Source organism: Melospiza melodia, chromosome 8 (assembly GCF_035770615.1).
Source record: "Melospiza melodia melodia isolate bMelMel2 chromosome 8, bMelMel2.pri, whole genome shotgun sequence".
NCBI classification, from domain to species: Eukaryota; Metazoa; Chordata; class Aves; order Passeriformes; family Passerellidae; genus Melospiza; species Melospiza melodia.
Window position 1 is genome coordinate 32,799,512 of NC_086201.1, and position 14,812 is coordinate 32,814,323.

Sequence of the window (14,812 nt, forward strand, 5' to 3'; positions counted from 1 at the left end):
TTCTTATTCAAGATTCTTCCAGGAGTCAAGGTCATCATAGCACACACAGAAACCAAGGGACCTCTGGGAGACTCCCATTTAGGAGAGGTAAAGCTTTCGCACTGCTGTACTGTGTGTGTGGGCAGTGATGTGATACATGGATACCTCCTGTTAGATGAATGCCTTCCTTGCCCTGAGTGGGCTGTGAATGAGCCCTACAGAGAGCTGGCATTGTGTGCACTCCTGCACACGTGGTGGCTGCACAGTCTGTGTCTGCCCAGCAGCTAGAGCAGGTAGGGATGTCCTCCCATCAGTGGGCAGCAGCAGTAGGTAATTTACTGCTTGGTTTGACCTTTGTTTTATGGGCATCTTTTGTTGTGTAATAAGATGCCCAGCTAATAGGTTAACAGGTGTTCCTTTCCAGCAAGACAGATGCCTGGTTCATTTTTTTTATGGCCTTTACCATCCCCCAACTGCATGTACCTAAAACTGCTTTTCTCTGGTCAGAAGTTAATGCTTTCAATAAAACTGTAATCAAAATTGTCAGTGAAACAGATCTTTTAAATGAATTAACGATGCTCTCCGTGCCTGGCACAACAACCTGTGTTCATTGCAGTTGGGTTTGGTTTGTCCCCAGATCTGGGTGAGCAGCCCCCACAATGCCACGGGTTACTACACGGTGTATGGAGAGGAAGCCCTGCACGCCGATCACTTCACGGCCCGCCTGAGCTTCGGGGACACGCAGACGCTGTGGGCGCGCACCGGCTACCTGGGCTTCCTGCGCCGGACCGAGCTCACCGACGCCAGCGGGGGTAGGGGAAGCACTGCACCTGCTCCTGGGGGGCTGCCCAGCTGGGTTCTGCTGACTTCCACCACACAACACTCCTGAGTTAAGGGGGAGGTGGTCTGTCGGTCAGCAGGTCGAGGACGTGCACTGACACCGGTGATTTTGCAGTCTTTCAGAGGTTAAAGGTCTACAGGAGAATGTTGTCATCTTATTGCAGGGGTTCTATACTGCTGTCTCCTATCACAAAAGTTCCACACCTTCTTGGTGTTTCTCGTGGGCAGCTCCTCAGAGCACTGACTCTTTCTGCTTCACAAAGCAGCCAGCTGACTCCAGTTCCTTTCCCAACCCACCACCCCACTCTTTTATAGCATCTTCTTCTCATCCCTGGCCTGTTAAAGTCAGGCCTGTTCCTAATCTTTAATAATTGGCCCAGCTGCAACTCCTTAGGGGTAAGATGACTTTCTACACTATCTTTATTTTCTTATATTCTATCCCCCTACAGGAGAAGCTTTCCAGTAAATAAAATAAGTTATTAATCTTGGGTTTTTTTAATCTAAGCCAAGATGTCTAAATTTGGGAAGCGTTTCTCTTCCATCTGCTCTGTTCAGATACAAAATACAAAGCAGCTATAGCTCTTGTTTATCATATATGTAAAGAAATAACTCTCTAAACATTCTAAAGAAAGGAGTTTGAATGCTTGTAACTTAGTAACAAATATATATTGCTGGTTTTCTGTGATTGGACTTAAATGAATGGTGTCTACATGAATAGTGTCAGTGTCCTGACTGCTGCCACTGAATCCTAATAGCAAGTTTTGTGCCTTGTAGCTTTCTGAAAAATCACATTTCACAGAGATTTTTATCACCATGGAACAATGTCAGTTGTCCTTTAGTTTTTTAAGAGGCTTTGGGCAGTGAATTTACAGTATACATGAAATACAGCTTGCCAGCATGATTTTCACCTCCAGTAACACAAGTGAGCAAAACTAAAAAATAGTTAACAAAGGAAAAGCAAAATTGAACTGAACAGGGTTAGAAGTGTGACTTTGGAGAGTGTGTCCTTCACGTAGGGTCTAGAGGAGCTTTGCTTATTTAACCTGGCAAAGCTGAGGCTGGGAAGAGGGCAGAGTTGTTCTTACTGTGTAAACCGTGGCATCCTAAGAAACTGAGTAGAATTTTGCTGGCAGGAGGACAGGTGGGGATAAGCTGGTGTTAAAAAGAAGTTAAATTTGTAAATTGGAAAAGTGGTTGTGTTGATCAGAGAAGGGAAGTTCTCTGGTTAGAGCAGTGGAACAAAAAGATGTTTTAATGGTGGATTTTGCTTGGGTTTGTTAACAGAGGTTACATTGCATGAGAGAAAGGACAGAACTGGATGACCCAGAAATGCTTTTCATTGTGGTTCTAGTTGCTTGGAGTCATAGGCAAAAGTGCTGCATGACCTCTTAATTCTCTCAAATGCTGGAGCTTGCATTATAGACTCTTTCCCCTAAGAAGCACTGGGAACATCTAAGAACGTCACAAATAAGCACTAACAAGTGACTGTGTTTGTCCTGTAGCTGTGATGATGTTGAAATGTGTGTGCTGTGTTGCAGAGAGACACGATGCCTTGTATGTGGTGGGCTCTTTGGATGAAACACTGGAGCTCAGAGGAATGAGGTACCACCCCATCGACATCGAAACCTCTGTCATCAGGGCACACAAGAGCATTGCAGAATGGTAAGGACCACAGCATTATTTCTTCTAAAGCAGAAGAACTTAAAAGTTCCTTGGTAGTAGCAGAATGTGCACCTGTGGATGTGGTAAACACATCTCGGGGAGTCCATGGATGATGTCTTGTCATGTGTGTTATTCCCGTTTGGCCCTAATGAGTTATGTATGTAACTGAGTTTTCAATATACATAATATACTGAGTTATATGTATATAATGAGTTATGTATATCATTGGCTGTAGGTCCCCTCCAGCCTCAAAGCATTCAGGTTTAGTTGTAAGCTTTGGGAGGCCTTGTCTTTTTTAATAACCTCTTTTAGTAAATTGTCTAGGAGTTTTTCCTCCCCATTAACAAGTGTGTCGTGCCGACAGTGCTGTGTTTACGTGGACAAACCTGCTGGTGGTGGTGGTGGAGCTGGAAGGCTCAGAGCAGGAAGCACTGGACCTGGTGGCACTGGTGACCAACGTGGTCCTGGAAGAGCATTATCTCATTGTTGGTGTCGTGGTCATCGTGGATCCCGGGGTCATTCCCATCAACTCCCGCGGCGAGAAACAACGGATGCACTTGAGGGACGGATTTTTGGCTGATCAGTTGGATCCTATTTATGTTGCCTACAACATGTGAAAACAGCAAATAACATCAAGGCTAAAGCACCAAAATCCAAGGGGCTTTCCTCATAATAACATTGGAATCCATGCTCTTGTTTTTACAAGCTGTTGAAGACCCTAGGAGAATGGAGATACTTCTCTTTACGTGCAGCCCTTCATCTCCCAGACTGCATTTGCTTTCATAAACCCATTGTAACAGTCACAGCTGTCTTAGGATGGAGAGTTTACTGGAATTCCTGAAGGAAGCTTATTAGAACTATCATGGACCAATTTTATTTTAGAAGGGGGGGCAGAGGGGAGAGAATAATTATGAATGTCAGTACTTGATGCACTGCATAAAAGGACACAGAGTGGGGTGGGGAGAGAGCACCAGCTGTGAGGAGGACTCCTGGAAACAGCACCCAAAGTCGTGAGTAACCATCCAGAGTTCACCCTCCACGTGACTGCAGTATATGGGCAGTATTGGGGTTGGGGCATATCCTTCAACATTGCACACACCTCTGCCACATTCTCTTCTGAAAGGCATTTTGCACATATTTGAGATTTAAAAATGCAGCCTTTTTATTTTAAAACACTGACTCATCCCTGTTCAGAAGAAGCCAACCCCTTCCAGTCCTGGATTCAGTGTAACAGTTATGCTGCTGATCAGCTTTTTTGTACCAAGCAAAAACAAATGCTGTAACAAGGTTACTTATGGTGCCATGCTGGACTCTGTAACGCTATAAACTTTATAATAAAATACAAAGTAATACCCAGTTTTAAGTACTTGATGCAGGAGCCTTCAGTGCTCTTGCTCTTCTAACTCCATGTCAAAGTTGCTTGTTTTCATAGTATGAGCTGTTAATTCCTGACCTGCACAATGCCAAGGATTTGAAAATCCATTCCAAAGCCACTCTGAATGATTTGTATAAATGTTTACAAAGCATAGGCTTACAAAATGTTTTCCCTGAATATTCTGTGCTAAAACTTGAAATAGTAACTTTTTTTTTTTTTTCCCACCATGGAAAACTCATTCAGTGTTAGTTAGCTTGAGCTGTTGTGGTACAAACTTTGTTTGTTTATTTAAACTCTTTTGTTCAGGCTAAAATATCCCGTTGGTTGGGTCACAGTTGGACTAATTAAGATTCTGAAGTTTCTGCCTGCTCTAATACTGCAGTGAACCTAATGCAGAAAGAGAACATGAAGTTATTCAAGTAATTCTGTGTTTGAAGGTAGGCACAAGACTAGCAAATAATTATTTTTGTAAAATTGTTAAAGACTTGAGAGCTGCATAAAAAAATTTTTAATAATGCACAAGTTTGCAAAAGAGCCAGTTTTTTCTGCAAGGCAATTCTGCCTGGATCAGTGCCTAAGAAAGATGGATGTCAGTCCCCTGATAGATTAGATGTATCCATGGTCAAATAAACTCTGAAATCTTCAAGAAAAAGCTCTCCTTTATAGTAGTTATGGGCCCTGGTGGTGTTTACCTGTGGTGTATGATACAGCTGCATACTCTGACTGTAATTATGTACAGAACTTGTGTAACTTATTGTTTGAGTCCAGCAGCCTCCAGCAGCAGCAGGCTGTGGGACAGCCCTCCTCCCAAAACAGCTGGCAAAAGGAGACAACTCCCTAACCCCCAGTTCCATCTTGTAGTTTTTTAGCAAACAAAGCATTGTAAGACTTTTGTATTGAGATACTGATGAAAGTGATACAAGTTGCCTTGTAAAGTAAATCTTAAAACAAAAAGCTTATTAAACATTTCAGAACAGCTCTTGCCAATCTGACTTGATGAATGTTGAAACTTAAGCTGTCAGGTCAAAACCTTGGCTTAGCACAGTTGTCACTGATATATCAGACAGTTTAATGCATTAAGAGCTTTTTCTGCAAAACCTCACTGCAATTGCTTTGCAGGTAAAGCAGTTGTAAAGCCTGGATGCTCCTGAATTTCCTGTGTTTCCTCTGCCAAGCTGCACTGCTGTCACCACTATGTCAGGTATGACATCTCTGCCATGGGGCTGGCAGGGCAGGGCTGGCAGGATGTCACTGCCATGCTGCAGCAAAGCAGCTGCTCCATGCATGGCTGAGCCTTTCCAGGCCTCTGGGCTCCAGCTGCAGGCACAGACTGGCCCTGGCCCTGTTGGTTTGCAGCCAGACATCCACTGAAGCTGATCCCCTTGGAGACATTGCAGAAGGCACCAGCTGGACAGAAAGGCCTGAAGCCAGATCTGGGCTGATGACTGCCAGGGAGGAAGCACTGGCTGAAAAGGAAAAGCACAAACTGCAGCACTGGGATGATGCCCTCCAGCAACTTCATCAGGCTGTGCTACTGAATTCTCCAGAGCTGTCAGGGTAAAGAAGGTTCTCTCTGCAGGCCAGGAATCCCATGGGCCCCTGTGTCCCCTGGGAAGGGAAGATGAGCATGAGAGGGGGTGTTGGGTGTGAGAAGGGTTGGGGAGGTGAGGGCCATACTCATAGGCCTTGCTCAGGGACCAAGGATGCCCTGGAAAACAGCAGCTCAGGAGGTGAACATGTCACTGGCAGCCAGGGGAGTTAATTTGGGATGAGATGGAATGGAATAGCATGGCATGGCATGGCATCTCCAGCCAAAGCAAGGGTAGTACACTTTACCAGGGATACAAACACAGGAGACAGCAGTGACCCTGCCAGCTGCTGAGACTCCCCCAGCACAAGGAGCAGGGCAGCAGAGGTGGGCTCAGGGAGCAGGCAGGGCCATGGAAGAGCCCACTGTGCAGCAGCAAAGCCAAAGGACACCATTACTCACTGGCTGCCCAGGTGATCCCCTCACCTTGCCCAGCATAGCTCAGGCTGTAGTGGGGGGGCTCAGGGCCAGCCACAGGAAGGTTGCTGCAGTCTCCACTGTGCCAGATGGGATAGGATAGCCAGGAGGTCATCTGGGGGGGATGGTTGCACAGTCTGGCACCCAGCACTGTCAGCACCTGTGCCCCTCAGGGAGGAGGATGGAGCCCATACCCAGCAGGTGCAGGAAGCCCCCAACACTCATGCACACTCTGTGTGTCATCAGTGGCACCAGCATGTCCAGCAGCTTGAAATAACCAACACAGAAACTGTGTCAGTAGGCACTGAGGCCACAGGGATCAGCACTCTGCACAGCCATTCTCAGCCCAAAGGACCACTGTGCACAGTGCAGCTTCATAAGGATTAAAAATCCCAATAGAAGTCTCACACAAAAATGTGCCAGGATAAAAACATGTGTTTCATGTCTCCTTCTCTTCACCCAGATGGTGCTGCTGTGCTAGAAGTGTTTCCAGTTAGACTGAGATGACAAGAGAGGCAGAACACAGGGCTGTGTAGCAGTGAGAAGCTAAGGGCATGGTATAGCCCAGCAAGACATTTCTGAGTAGGAGCCATTGTTGGACACAGTGCTGGATGTGGTATGCAACTTCTGCTTGGTAAGTTCCTGAATGAGAATGGCAGTGCTTTCTCATGGAAGGAAAGCAAGTAGCCCCAGTGTTTAAGTACAGCTAAGAAGCTGCATTGTGCAGCTCAAGGGTGGCAGCAACTTTCTCTCCTGGTATATTTTGTTTGGAAGCACTGACTCAATTTGTGCAATCATGGAGTCAGTATCCATCTTTGAAAGGTGGTCTCCCTCCTGAAAGATTCGATTTGGCATGTGGTTTCCACTTCTCAGAGTCAGCCTTCTTGAAATTGTGCCAGCACACTTCTTTTGGACAAGGTAAGCAGCTACTCTGAGTGTTGGTGTACAGCATATCTAGTGTCCCATGCAGGTAATGCCCAGTAACAGTAACATACCTGACACCTTTGTAGGGGATCAGTCCCTGGATGTTTTGGATTTTGGAGCAGAGGATGCCATTTCTTTTGAGATGGGTTTCTAGTTCCTCTCTTTGGCAAAGAAAGCAAATTTGGATGGGCACTTTGGGTGGTCTCAGTGAATTTAAATGCTTTTCCCAAGTTCTCTGAGTTAGAGCTGTTGAACAGTCAGTGGAAATGCAGATGCCAAGCTGTTGAGTTTTTGTCGTTGTAGCTTTAGTGTGTGAGCAGTCCCTGGTGCCATCCCATTTGGATCCTGACTCTGTGAGACTGAAGGCTTAGGATGGTACCCAGAGCTGAGAAGGAAAGGGGCTATAGCAGGGATGTGTTTGTAGTTTGATGGGGGCAGTTGAAATTGTAGGCAGCAAAGAGCTTTCTCCACTGACACTTTCATGAGCCCTGATTTTGGCAGATGTTTTCAAGTTTGTTACCGGACTCTGTGAGAGTGAAAAGGCTTGTTAGGGCAGAGGAGTTCATGTTGCCATTTGAATGTGCTGCAAAGAAGAGTTTGTACTTGGAACGGGAAGATGAGCCAAACCCTTTTGTCCTGACAGAGCTGATTTGAGAGCAGGGCCGTTTCTGACTCGGCTCTGTCCTGGGGGTGGTTTCGAGCTCGGGGTGTGTCCTTGTTTTGTGAGTCGACAGCGCCATCGTGTGGTTGTGTTGGCTGTGCAGTTCATAGGCTGCAAAAGAAAAGGCAATTGCAGCACAACCTCTTCCTTTTAGAACGTTTTCTGTGCCACCAGCTGCTCAACATGTAACTCACACCCACTGAGCTGCATCCAGACTCCTTCAAAATGTCCGGCAGCTGCTCGCAAAGGAAAAGTTCTACAACAAAAAGCCACTGCTGGCCTTTATAGTTCCTTTGCAGTCTGTAAGCTGGACAAAAACACGCTGGTGATGAACGTTTTCCTCTAAAAATATATATATAGCATCAGCATGTTCTCTCAAAGTGGCTGAGTCCATCATTAGAGTAAAGCTTTTCCAGCTGCAGTTCTGACTGACAGATGTGCCAGGACAGAAGGCATTTGCCTACCTACCCTCTTCCTGTGCAAACCGACATTCACAGCACAGTCACTTTCACATACTTTCAATGTCACTGTGTCCAAGCAGCTAGAGGTCACAGAGATGGAAGTGTCAAGACAGAAAGTGTTGTCAAAGTACCTCCTTCTTTTATTAACAGCATTTAAACTGCACACAATGCTCTGCATCTCCTTTCCCAGACAGACTTGCCATCACTTTTTTCACTCTCACATCTTCATTGCAAAGTCCAGCAGTTGCTCTCATAGAAAAAGGCTCTAGAAGTAAAAGCCAGTGCAGGGCTGCACCTTCCCCTTGCTGCACATAAACCACATCAAACTCACCGGTGCACTCTGTCCTTCCCTTCTCTGCTGCCTCTACCATTGTATTCTCTGGATTTCAGAGCCTCAAGGTAGGCACAGGTGTTCCCACAGAGGGGCTGGAAGAGGAACAGGTAGCAGCACAAGTAGCTCTTGTTTAACTTCACCCTCAAGACTGCCAGCTTAGGACTGGGAATTCAGCTGGCAGGCCAGTGGCAGCCGCGCTCCTTTCACAGCCGGGACGCTGCGCCCGGCTCAGACAACTGTGCCAGGACAACAAGCTTGCCCTGAATTTGCCCCTGAAACTTGTGAAATGCTGTCTAAACTTTTGGAAACCTGCATTTGAACCACATTCAAGGGGAAGCCCCCTCTCTTTTAAAACCTTCAAGAAGCACAGTGCTCTCTGCACAGTCCTTTTCAGCTCAAAGTACCACCATGCACATTGCAGCCTCGCAAGGACTGAAGATTGGATAGATGTCTCATACAGAAAAATGTGCAAGGACAAAAATGTGTTCTTCATGTCCTCTAATAGTGTCTTTGTAGTGCTGGAGAGTGAGGCAGTTCTTTATTCCTGGCCAGGGTTTGTAAATGGCTGACAAAATTCCAGCCTCTACACAGGCACAGATACAAAACTTTTCCACCTATTGCTACATTTTTAGCAAACAAATTAATGTTCATTGGTTCTAAATTGCATAATTATATTTCATTTCTTAGTATACAGTCCCCTATTAGTTATTGATTCCTCACTGTTCATGCTAATCAGTCCATATTTTTAGGGGTTTTAGTATCTGTTTTCTCTAGTAAGGACTTTTCAACACACAGACACAGTCTTTGTTAGTCTCTACTGGTTTCTGCAAAATGTCCTTGTAGTCCCTAAATTCTGCATTCCAGATGTCCAGCTTCAACAATACATCTTTATCTCCCAGGCCTTGTTCATTGAAGCATATCAGACTTAGTTTATCAAAACTTAATGTGTCAGAAATTTTCCCAAGCTGCGTTCCCATAAAAGTAACTTGCTGGCTTTAAATGATACAAGACTAATGTACTGCTTATAATTAATATACTGGTTCTGATTAATTAAAACAAAATTTAATAAAACCATTCATTTTTTTTAAGTTCTGTCAATTCTAACAGCTGCAGCATTTTGGAAAGCCTGTAAAAAAATTCCAAAAAGAACTCTTCCTGTCCCTCTTGCAATGTGGCTTATGGGAGGTAGGGTGTTTGGATTAACTTTTATCTAGACAAAATGATGTGCTGCATCAGCATTACTCCCAAGTGGTTCCTTTTTCTGACACCAAGTTCAATGCAAACACTTCTTGAGGTGCAGCAATGGGTCGGACTGCTGGGCCCACACTCAGCTCACAGTGTGCAGAACACTGTGCTTACAGGGCATTCCATCTTGGAAAGGAGCCCTGAGAGGTTTTTTCATGTCATCTGCATTTTTTAACTCAGACTTTCATGGGTTCCTGACCAAACCACCTGCTTTTACTTAGATCCTTGTTTATGGAAGTAATTTAAGTTGTAGTCTTTAAAAGAAGTGTTTTGTTTGAAAAGGCAAGAGAGGTGAAGTACTTAGAGAAACCATTTGTTCTGACAGTAGATTGAGGAAACAAACAAGAACTGATCCTGCAAAATGTGTTTTGTGTTTAAAAGCACTGCAGACAATGGCATCTTCTTATGGGCCTGGCTCTGCCTGAGCATCCCCTTGCACAACCTGGGGGAGGCTGGTGAGAACAGCAAGATGGTCCCTGTCCAAAGATGTCATTTTGTGCATAAAACCATTATCATTTGTGGAATGAGGTAAAACCAGTAGCATCTGAGAGCATCTTTGCTGTGAATCTGTCACTGCTGGAGCTGCAGGAAGGTCCAGCTCATGGGTGTTGCTGAGCTGGATGGCAGGTGCAGACTGGAAAGGCAGAAGCTCAGGCTTTGGGAGGTTGTTCTGGGTTTAGCTGAGGCTTTGCAAGGGCTCAGCACTGCAAGCCCCTGGATGTCCCCAGTAGCAGCAGTGACATCCTGCAGAGAGCCCCTGTGTTCCTGTGTCCTGGCAAGTACAGCTGGCAGTGTGGGCAGCCAGCTGGAACTTGGTGCTGGTGCCAGTGGAGGTTGTCTGGCCAGTCACAATGACACCAGGGAAGGCAAGAGGGGTCAGTGCCCAACGAGAACCCCAGGGCATGAGCTGTAGCAGTGCTTCAGGCCTGATTCCCCAGCCTTTCTCTCTCAGTGCAGAGCAGCCTGGCACAAAAGGACACATTTCTCATCAGAGGCCAAACCAACATTTTATTCCTTGTCATTTCCACACACTCAGCAGGCTGTGCCTGGTCTGTGGTCACACTGGGCCACTGCCACTTCCCTTCTGACTGAGCCTGGACACCTTGTCAAGGCATATCCCAGGCCAGGAGCTGACCCCAGTGCAGGAGCCTCATATGCTGCTGCTTCCAGTTCTGCCAGCTGCTAAAGCAGGATTGATCAACAAGTGAAAGCCTGAGCTGTCAGATGGTTATGCTTTTAGATTGTTACACTTTGCCTGGCAAGCCAAGGGTGTCTCAATGTACCAAGAAATGGCTGGGCTCTGCTGAACACCTGTGATGGGACAGGAGCTGGTTTCTAATGCCATGCCCAGAGCCCACAGGAATCACTGGGAGCCTTCTGTTCAGGCCAGTGGGCTCAGCAGCAAGATTCCAAATCCAGCCCCTCTGCATCACCTCTTCCTTACACCCCTGAATTTCCTTTTTTCCTTCACAAGCAAGCTTGGATCACAGCATCCCTCTGCTTCTAGCCCCATGCACATTCCTGATTTAAAACAGCAGGGAAGGAACTTGAGGCAAGGCACTCTCACTGCACCCAGCCCAGTGGGCACCAGCCAACAGCCTCTCCTGAGCCACACAAGTGTTTCTTGTTCACAAAGCCACAGCACTTTTAATAAGCTGCTTAAGTCTAGCACAAGCTGAATTCTAAGGTGCCTGTAATGACAGCCAGTCCTTTTCCTGGAGGAGCAATGCTGCCTTGCCTCTCTCCAGCATGAGCAGAAGGGGCTCACCTGCTTCCCCCCAGTTCACTCCTCCTCAAAGAACTCATGGCAAGCAGTAGTGACCATTGCAATGAAGGCCACGAACTCCTGGAAGTCACACTCTGCATCCCCATCGCTGTCCAGTGCCTCCATGACTTTGTCCACAGTCTCCTGGTCTTTGATTTCCTGAGGGGATAGAAACAGGGAGCCACAGCTGGGGAGGACCACAGCAAGGCCCAGACAGTAACATGTCCCCATTTCCCAAGTACTCTCATGGCTGAATCCGTGCTCAGACACATCCCAAAGTTCTTGTGGTTGTTCCCAGGGTGGTGGGGCACTGTCCTGTGCCCTGGGGAATTGCAGCCACAGCTGTGCTGCTGGGAAGGGACATTTAAGCCCCCTGGGGCAAGGCTGTCCCCCCGTGTCAGGGAAGGTCATTTCCCTAGTATCCAACCCACACCCCAGTCTGCCATATAGGCTGTTCCCTCATCCTGCTGCTCTGTGGAGCTGGGGCAAAGGATTTAATGTCCTGGTGTGTAAATAAACCTCTTCACCTGTACTGGCTTCCCATGGGTGACAGAGCTGGGGGAGTGCAGGGCTGTTGGATGGCTCCTGAGCCCAGCCAGGCTGCGGGGAGGGCAGTGCTTACCCCGAGGAAGTGGCTCAGCTCGTTGTTGATGAGCTCCTTCAGCTCGGATTTCTTCAGCTTGTGCTTGTCTCCCTCCTTCCCGGAGTACTGGTGGAAGGCCTCGATGATGGCGATCATCGCCTTCTCCAGCTCAGACATGGTCGTGGCGCGGCCCTGAGGTCAGAGGGGATGGTGGGAGCACCAGCCTGGGCGAGCTGCAGCAATTCCCATTGATTGGGAAGCATGGCCACCCCGGGCTCCGCCCATGGATCAGCAAGGTCGGACCTGCGTTCAGGGCATTCTGCTGGGAGGCGCTGGCAGCAGCTCTGGCTTTGGGGGAAGGTCATGAGAGACCAAAACTCTCAAAGACAGCAGAGCCACAGGATGAGGAGAGGGGCAGGCATGGGGTCAGCTCCGGAGCTTCAGCAAGGTTTTGCTGTCCCTGCTGTCACAGGTCCCCTCGGCTGTGCCTCTGCCTGCAGCCCTGCCTCCAGCCCAGCAGTCAGGGGAGCCCGGTACGGACCGGTTTTGATGAGTGCCAGCAGGTCAAAATGAGCACCTCCCGAACCTCCCTCTCCCACACTTGGTCTGGAGACCTTCATGGGATATGATAATAATTCAGATTGCAGCATTCCCTGCAGACTTCACAAACGGACAAACCAAAGGGACTCTAATCTCCTTGGTTGAGAGGGAGAGCTGCCAGCCCAAAGGCTGGGAAAATAAAGAAGCCTTATTGCCCGGCACTCACTTTGTTCATATCCCATCGGTAAATGTCTCCTGCCCTGCCACCTGCCTCCTGTTTCTCCACCACAAGCTACTGAATCTGATCCCACAGCTGATGTCCTCCCCCGCTCAGCCCTCAGTACCCGAACGGAAAGACTGTTACCAGACAGGGCAGAAAACATCCTAACAAAAATACCCTTTCCATGCAGCAGCCCTGCCTGCAGCCCGTCCGCAAGGCTGAGGAGTGTCCAGAGCAGAGGCGATGCGGAGCGGTGATTCTGCCCTGACAGCACCCACCATCCCCCGGGCAGAGCCATCCCCGGCCGCTCTCACCTCCGTGCTGCCGGCGGGGCTGCGGCTCGGCGATGCGGCGTGGCCAGGCACCCCGGCGGGGCTGCGGCTCGGCGATGCGGCGTGGCCAGGCACCCCGGCGGGGCTGCGGCTCGGCGATGCGGCGGGGCCAGGCACCCCGGCGGGGCTGCGGCTCGGCGATGCGGCGGGGCCAGGCACCCCGGCGGCGATCGCTGCCCTCTTATGGCCGCGGGGCCGGGGCGGGGTGTCCGGGCCGGGCGCTGTGCCCGCTCCGCAGAGCCGCCCGCGGGGAGCGAACCCAGCGCACACGGCAGCCCTCGGGAAGCCGCCCTTGGGACAGGGAAACACCGCCGGCTTCGCTGGTTTCACTTGTTTTCCTTTCTACCTGCTTCTACTGCAGTTACAGTCTGCCAGTTTTATAGGTACGTAGGGATTTATCCCGTTTCAAAATGTATTGCAGTAAACGGAGATCGTCCCTAGACTCAGCTGTTACACATTGCAAATAAATCTATTATGGCGCCATTTATTTGTTCATGTTTTTCAAAGACAGAGTTCCTACTCTCTGTTTATTTGATTCACAGAGCACAGAATATTCTGTGAATCAAGCTTGCAATTCAAAGATGTGAATGCTTTCTTTAAAGCTGCTGTTCTGCTCTGAACAGTGAGTATGCAAAAATAGCAATTCCTTGTATGTCTGATCTTTTCACTCTGTTTACTGCACGCTATTAATATTGAACACACTTTTTCTGCTTTCTACTGTTTTAAGATTGTAGAGTCAGGCCAGACAGAGAAAAAAAGGTTATTTCAATTCACTCAGCTTCACCAAACATACAACCCAACTAAATTAAACCACTGCTGCTTGTGCAAAATCATTTATACCATGGGAGTGAAAGCATCAATGAAAATACATTTTGCAGTCAGTGTGAGCATAAGATTTATACTTTTTTCTGTGTATTGTTCAAGAAATGTTGAACTGTTCAAGAAATATCTGCCTAACACCAGAGACAAGTGAAACTGCAAATATTTTGAACCAATTCTGAGAAAGGAAGGGTTAAATCAACATGCAAAACTCAGGAAAAAAGATGAGTTATTGTACATACACTGATTCACACTGGAAAAAATATCTTTTCTTTTTAAAAACTTTGAAAAGTTATCTCAAACTTAAATTATTTCTTTTTAAATGGGGTCTTGATACAAAACTTATTCACATGTCTCCTGCCAACCCCAGTGGCCACCATGAACTGGCATTAAATGCACTTTTATCTAAACCCTGTTGCTGGACAAACATATTCCCTAGCAGTTTGGCAAGTTCCTGTGTTCCCAAATCTACAGATATACCACTGACCATGTTATTTTAAAAAAATTTTCACATACTGGTGTAAAAAAACCCCATCTACATTGATAATTTCCTTACATTAGCTCATGAAAGTTTTTGTAACAGGCTCAAACACTGGTTTGGGGAAAAATAATTTCCCTGGCATTCAGGTTGAGTATGTTGACTCTAAATATTTGCCTGACCACTGAAATTCTGGCATTTAGGGCATTGAAAACTACAGTTTGCAGTTATCTGTGCTCTGGTGGGACTAGCAGGGACAGCAGGGATGCTTTTAGGTAGTTTCTAGTGTGGAGGTAGTTTGTCAGCAATTTTGCACTATTTGATTTTTTCCAAGAGGACTTGCATTCCTGTAAGAGCTGGCTATAAATGGGGCTCTCTGTCAGCAGGAAAGACACAGCATTTTTCTGTTGGTAGCAATTTGATCTGGTAGATCTCTAGCTCAGTCCTCAGCCAAGAAATGCATTAAAGCAAACCTTTTCTAGTCAGAGACAAGGTCCTAGCCCATCTCCTTAAACCCTATTCTGATGTCATTCTGGAAAGTGACCTTGCCTTAAAATGGAACAGAAAACCTTGCATTTGACAGATAAAA

At 47.2% G+C, this 14,812-nt stretch overlaps 2 protein-coding genes across 4 annotated transcripts in view; one reads left to right on the top strand and one right to left on the bottom strand.

Moving 5' to 3' along the window:
• DIP2A (disco interacting protein 2 homolog A) overlaps positions 1-3,833 on the top strand; it is a 79,528-nt gene extending 75,695 nt beyond the window's left edge. For all 3 annotated transcript variants that reach the window (XM_063162586.1, XM_063162589.1, XM_063162587.1), the window contains 4 exons: positions 13-87; positions 617-791; positions 2,358-2,481; positions 2,846-3,833. In XM_063162586.1, the coding sequence (XP_063018656.1) occupies positions 13-87; positions 617-791; positions 2,358-2,481; positions 2,846-3,098 (627 nt within the window). In that variant the 3' untranslated portion in view covers positions 3,099-3,833. The remainder of the gene's footprint in view (positions 1-12; positions 88-616; positions 792-2,357; positions 2,482-2,845) is intronic.
• Positions 3,834-10,475: 6,642 nt separating this feature from the next.
• Positions 10,476-12,978, bottom strand: S100B (S100 calcium binding protein B). The gene is made up of 3 exons (XM_063162585.1): positions 12,909-12,978; positions 11,874-12,026; positions 10,476-11,410 (listed from the first exon to the last, which is right to left on the bottom strand). The coding sequence occupies exons 2-3, from the start codon at positions 12,009-12,011 to the stop codon at positions 11,270-11,272; spliced, it is 279 nt and encodes a 92-aa protein (XP_063018655.1). The 5' UTR covers positions 12,012-12,026; positions 12,909-12,978; the 3' UTR covers positions 10,476-11,269.
• Positions 12,979-14,812: the final 1,834 nt, after the last annotated feature.